This window comes from Chanos chanos, chromosome 3, assembly GCF_902362185.1.
Source record: "Chanos chanos chromosome 3, fChaCha1.1, whole genome shotgun sequence".
In the NCBI taxonomy this organism is placed as follows: domain Eukaryota; kingdom Metazoa; phylum Chordata; class Actinopteri; order Gonorynchiformes; family Chanidae; genus Chanos; species Chanos chanos.
The window spans coordinates 53,326,524-53,332,294 of record NC_044497.1 but is presented as its reverse complement, the minus strand read 5'-3'; the positions used below and the strand labels follow the sequence as shown (position 1 = coordinate 53,332,294).

At 43.8% G+C, this 5,771-nt stretch overlaps 1 protein-coding gene across 1 annotated transcript; it reads left to right on the top strand.

The window, feature by feature from the left end:
* The first annotated feature begins 251 nt into the window (after window positions 1–251).
* LOC115807372 (serine/threonine-protein kinase PLK2-like) lies at window positions 252–4,640 on the top strand. Its single transcript, XM_030768315.1, has 14 exons — window positions 252–443; window positions 710–817; window positions 939–1,055; window positions 1,190–1,319; window positions 1,430–1,613; window positions 1,734–1,932; window positions 2,208–2,355; window positions 2,546–2,640; window positions 2,779–2,914; window positions 3,098–3,178; window positions 3,465–3,624; window positions 3,846–3,975; window positions 4,094–4,204; window positions 4,345–4,640. Exons 1-14 carry the CDS (start codon window positions 252–254, stop codon window positions 4,534–4,536), a joined length of 1,983 nt encoding a protein of 660 aa, XP_030624175.1. The 3' UTR covers window positions 4,537–4,640.
* The last annotated feature ends 1,131 nt before the right edge of the window (window positions 4,641–5,771 follow it).

Sequence of the window (5,771 nt, the reverse complement as noted above, 5' to 3'; positions counted from 1 at the left end):
GTTGAACATGAGATATATCATAAACATGCCGTGCCATGGTTTGCCATTTCGTCCATAACACTAAGGACAAGTTATTTTATGACTGGATAGCTGTCGTTTCCATGCCAGTTTTAGAGTGAGACCAGGTTTCTGTTGCGGGGCGTCCTTAGTGACGTTCGAAAACCAAATTAAAGGGGCGGGCACTTGCTATAAAACGGAGTACTGTTCTCTTTCTCACCACAGTCTCGAGTTATTCTTTTCGCTGGTTGAGGATGGATATATTCAGGACTATCGCTCATCAACCTGTGAACAGTCACAAAATGTGTGAACACGCGCTTAACAAACCCGTTGAGACGAGACGGAGAAAATCAGAGGATAACGCACATGCGACTCAGGAAATGTCAAGAATAATTTTGGATTCCACGACAGGAAAATGTTACTGCCGAGGAAAAGTTTTGGGAAAGGTATTTTTTCCCAAAATACAGATTTAACACGCTGTTCGATGTTTTTTGTTTGTTTGTTTGTTTGTTTTGTTTGCTTTCGTTTTTGAGAGAGAGATTTTGGAACTAGAGTCAAACTTAAATGCCTTGTACTGCCTTGTGTTTTTAGCGAAATAACTAAAAGTTGCATGTTACAGAACTAGACGGGTGTTTGATGTCAGTTTAATGTTTTAAGTGATCTTTTCTTCAGAAAATGCCTTCATCTTCCTATGCTTTCTGTGTTTTCACAGGGAGGTTTTGCAAAATGTTATGAATTTACTGACCTCTGCACGGGAAAAATCTATGCAGCTAAGATCATTCCACACTCGCGCGTATCCAAGCCACACCAGAGAGAAAAGGTAAATGCAAATCTCTCTCTCTCTCTCTCTCTCTCTCTCTCTCTCTCTCTCTCTCTCTCTCTGAAACTGTATTCGAATTTGGAAAGGTGTGGAGCTGAATTCTCAATCTTCCGATAAACAGATTGACCGAGAAATTGAACTACACAGAGCCCTTCATCACAAACACATCGTTCAGTTCTACCACCATTTCGAGGATAAGGACAATATCTACATCCTGTTGGAACACTGCAGTAGACGAGTAAGCATTCTCTACAGCCCGTACTTAACCAGATCTGATGTTTTGGTTATAAAATAATATTGCATGAGCAATTTTAACAGGTTATTGTATGTCGTCAAAACTACTGACATTAAACGTCTGTTTCTTTCTTCCAGTCATTAGCACATATTCTTAAAGCACGCAAAGTGCTGACAGAGCCAGAGGTTCGTTACTACCTTAGGCAGATTGTTTCTGGACTGAAGTACCTCCACGAACAGGAGATCTTGCACAGAGACCTTAAACTAGGTGAGTAAACCCTAACAAACCTTCCTTTACCCTTGTATGCCATGGCTTGTCAATAACCACAAAGAGAATGCGCTGTATTAAAGTTACCCCCCCCCCCCCCCGTTGCACAGGTAACTTTTTTATCAATGAATCCATGGAGCTGAAAGTGGGCGACTTCGGTTTGGCTGCTAAACTGGAGCCGGTGGAAAATCGGAGGAGGACGATATGTGGGACGCCTAACTACCTGTCTCCGGAGGTCCTCAATAAGCAAGGTCACGGTTGCGAGTCGGATGTGTGGGCCTTGGGCTGTGTCATGTGAGTCCTGCTCTTTTTAAATTCATCACTGAAAAGAGGAACTGGACAATAAACCCCCAGGGCTTTAACAAACAGCCGTGCCTTATTAAACGTTCGTGGGTTCATTGTGTGTGTGCGCAGGTACACCATGCTCTTGGGGAGACCGCCCTTTGAGACGACCAATCTGAAGGAGACGTATCGTTGTATCCGTGAGGCGAGGTATTCCATGCCCTCTTCCCTGTCTCCGCAAGCCAAGCACCTTATCAGTAGCATGCTTTCCAAGAGCCCAGAGGACCGACCACGGCTAGATGACATTCTGCATCACGACTTCTTCTGCCAGGTTCGCATGTGTGAGAGTCTGTGTATGTGTGTTGGAGAGAGGGGGAGAGAGACGGAGAGAGGGGGAGAGAGACGGAGAGAGGGGGAGAGAGACAGACAGAGGGAGAGAGAGAGAGAGAGAGAGAGAGAGACAGAGAGTGAGCGAGATGGACACACTTATCTATCCCTGCTAGATCTTACAGAGTCTCTTGCACATTATGTCCTTGTCCCCCTTGTCCTGTTGCTGTCAGCCTGTTCTTAAGCCTGTTCTGAGTCTTGTCCTCTCTGTTGCCGCAGGGGTTCACCCCAGACAGGCTGTCTGCCAGCTGCTGTCACACAGCCCCAGACCTCCACCATACCAGCCCTGCCAAGAGCTTCTTCAAGAAAGCCGCAGCCGCTCTATTCGGCGGGAAGAAAGACAAAGCCAAGTACTTTGAAACTCTGAGTAAGTCCTCCCGTTAAACACCCCCCCAAAAAAAAGCTTACTGCTGAAAATTTCTGCAAAACTCTGACTATGTTTTGAATATTTAGCCTTGACATCCAAATGTTTTGTTTTTTTGGGGGTTTTTTTTGCTGTTGTAATTTAGTGGATGTGCGCATCTAAACACCCGCCTTTTTATTTCCACTCTCTTCAGATAAATTGACTAAAGAGGAGGAAGACATCCTTAAAATTCGTCATGACCTTAGAAGGACTTCCATCAGCCATCAGCCCTCTAAGCCAGCTGCTGAGGTGAGTCAGCAGGATCTTCCTTTTTCACCATCTCAGAGGTGTCCTTAAAATGTGGAAGGATTTGGCCTAACCTTGAACATTACAGTGTGTAACTGAAACCACCTTTCTCTCTCTCTCTCTTTTCATGATTTCCCTCAGGACACTAAGCCCCCTGTCCCACCTGCTGGAAAACCAGGTGTCCCCGCCAAGGACAACGGTAACAAGCAGCAGATCAGAGACACCATCCGCATGATTGTGCGAGGGACCCTGGGAAGCTGCAGTAGCAGTAGCGAATGTAAGTGTGTGTCTGTGTGTTTGATCATGTTGGTGTTTTTTTTTTTTTTAATTTATTTATTTTTTTCTCCCTCGCTGTCTTTTACCCCAAAGTATTATGATGGTTTCAGCAGCATTTTAAGAGTGGATATGAAAGGTTGTCTGGGTCTAATGGTTCTAATGGGTTTTAATGCTTTGTTGGCAGGCTTGGAGGACAGCACCATGGGAAGTGTAGCAGATACTGTTGCCAGAGTACTCAGAGGCTGTCTGGAGAACATGCCAGAAGGTATGCATTTACGCTCTCAGCAGAGGATACACAGTCAGTGCACTCACAACTCTATTACCATCGCTTGCCTTGCTTGTGTATTTGCATTATGTAACATCACTGACGTTCTGCATTGAGTGGCAGTTATGAAATATATTCCCATATTTTTTTTTCTTTTTCTTTTGCTATGTCCTCAAATAGCCCTCAGCCTTGCACCCCTATCATTAGCATTTTTTCTGTAATGTATGCCGTGATGCATTTTTACATATTCAACACGTTTTTTTTTTTTTTTCCTTTGTTCCTTCAGCTAACGATATTCCGAAAGAGAGCATCTCCACTAGTTTCCAGTGGGTGACCAAATGGGTGGATTATTCCAACAAGTACGGCTTTGGCTACCAGCTATCCGACCATACAGTTGGTGTTCTCTTCAACAATGGCACCCACATGAGTCTGCTATCTGACAAGAAGTAAGAGGCCTCCCTTTTTTTTTTTTTTTCTTTTCTTTTTTTTTTTTTTTTTCTTCTTCTGTTTAGGCAGTCGCTAATCCTTAACGTTACTAATGCATAAACCTTGTCCTCGTCTGTCTTTCCCAGCCGTGTTCTTAGGCCCCCTAGTTGCTCATTTGCTGAGGAGCTAAAGGGATGTGCTCCAGTCCTGACTTGGCTCCTTTTTTTTGTTTGTTTTTCAGGACTGTGCATTACTATGCAGAGCTGGGCCAATGCTCTGTTTTCTCCACCAGTGAAGCCCCAGAGCAGTTTGGTGGTCAGGTCACCATCCTCAAGTACTTCGCTCATTACATGGAGGAGAATCTGATGGATGTAAGTATCTGTAGCGACGTACATACTCGCTTGTTTTCACGCTAATCTCTCGCTTTTATGTTTCTCTGGATGAATGACTCTGTAGCCAACACTCCATTGTTCTCGTCTTTTTCCACAGGGTGGGGATCTGCCTAACGTGACTGATGTTAGCAAGCCTAGACTTTACCTGCTCCAGTGGCTGAAGTCAGACCGTGCACTTATGATGCTGTTTAATGATGGTACTTTTCAGGTAAATTATACCCCTCGTAAAATCTCCACCCTTCAGTGTGACAAAGCCTGCCATAACGTAGTTTGCAATTCTCTGTAAGCGTCCGACTTGTTCACGGCTAATTTTTTTATGTTTTTTTTTTTTTTTTTCCCCATCACCAGGTGAACTTCTACCACGACCACACCAAGGTCATTCTGTGCAGCCAGAGTGAGGAGTATCTGCTGACCTACATCAACGAGGACCGCGTGTCTACCACCATCCGTCTCAGCATGCTGCTCATGACAGGCTGTTCCTCTGACCTGCGCAGTCGCATGGAGTATGCCCTCAACATGCTTCTGCAGAGATGCAACTGAACCGAGCTCGACGGACCCTGTGAACACGGTCGATGATCAGGAACTGATGCCTCCAGTATTGACACATGGAATTGGCCTCTAAAGGCTTATGTGGAAGGCCGACTCGGAACGAGCGATTGATAGATTTGTGGTACAAAAAAACAAAACAAAATGGAAATCTCCCAAAGGGCTTGTGAGCAGAAGGATTAAGGAGGAGAAGCTCCAGAGCACTGGGCTGGAACCAGTTTTTGAAATGCACAATGTGCTACATTTTTTGTTTGTTTGTTTATTTGTTTTTTTTCTTTCTTTCTTTCTTTCCTTCTTTCTTTCTTTTAAAGAGCAATCTTGCTCTGTTGGAAACAGCACTGGGCTGTGTAAATATGTCAATTGTAAAATGCTTCAGGAGTTTCAACAGGGCAAGGTTTGAAATTGAGTAGCTCTCTGTGGAGCAGGAATATTTTTTGTAAAACTGTGAAACATTCCACAACATGAAATGGAGTTGGGGAGGCAGGTGGGGGATGGAGGGGGGTCCCCCCCCCACAGCCGGGGCCACAGTTATGGCCAGAGTTGCTGTAATTTTTTTACCACACCGTGTCACCAGTGTAATGAACCATAAGGAGAACGACCAATGCCGTTTCACTGTTGTTATTTTGAGGGACAACTCCTCTCTGTACCATAAATATAACTTATTATTGGACGAGACAGTATTTATTTATTTAATAAAGATATTATTGGATTTAGGTGAATGTGTATATGAGTGATGTTGTTGTTATAAAAATCAAACCTGTATTTCCATTAAAATTTCAAAGAAGAGTGAAGACGGGGTTTTTTTGTTGTTGTTTTTGCTTTCTGTTCACATTATTTAGGAAAGCACACAGCACTAAAATAATAATAATTTATCTAAACTCATGTTTCATATCTTAATACTATAATGCTGCCTAGGCTACCATCATTGGTAAACCAGGCTGACTCTGTAGGCTGTGCATTAGTGCATGTCACATTAGGCCTGTTCTCTGGGCTGCCCATCCCCTGTCTCTGGCAACAGCCGCACCGATGACATAAGTTATTATATAAATCTCAAGGGCCCGAAGGAAGAGCTTTTTGCACAACACACATCACAAAGGAAGAGATGGAGAGAATGATTAAAAACTAAGAGAGAGAGAGAAAGTCTGTTATTTTCATCCGTTTAATTGCCCGTGAGCACTTGTCCTTGTCAACTGACACGCCTTGAAGACAGGCCGTTTCAGCTTTTTTGA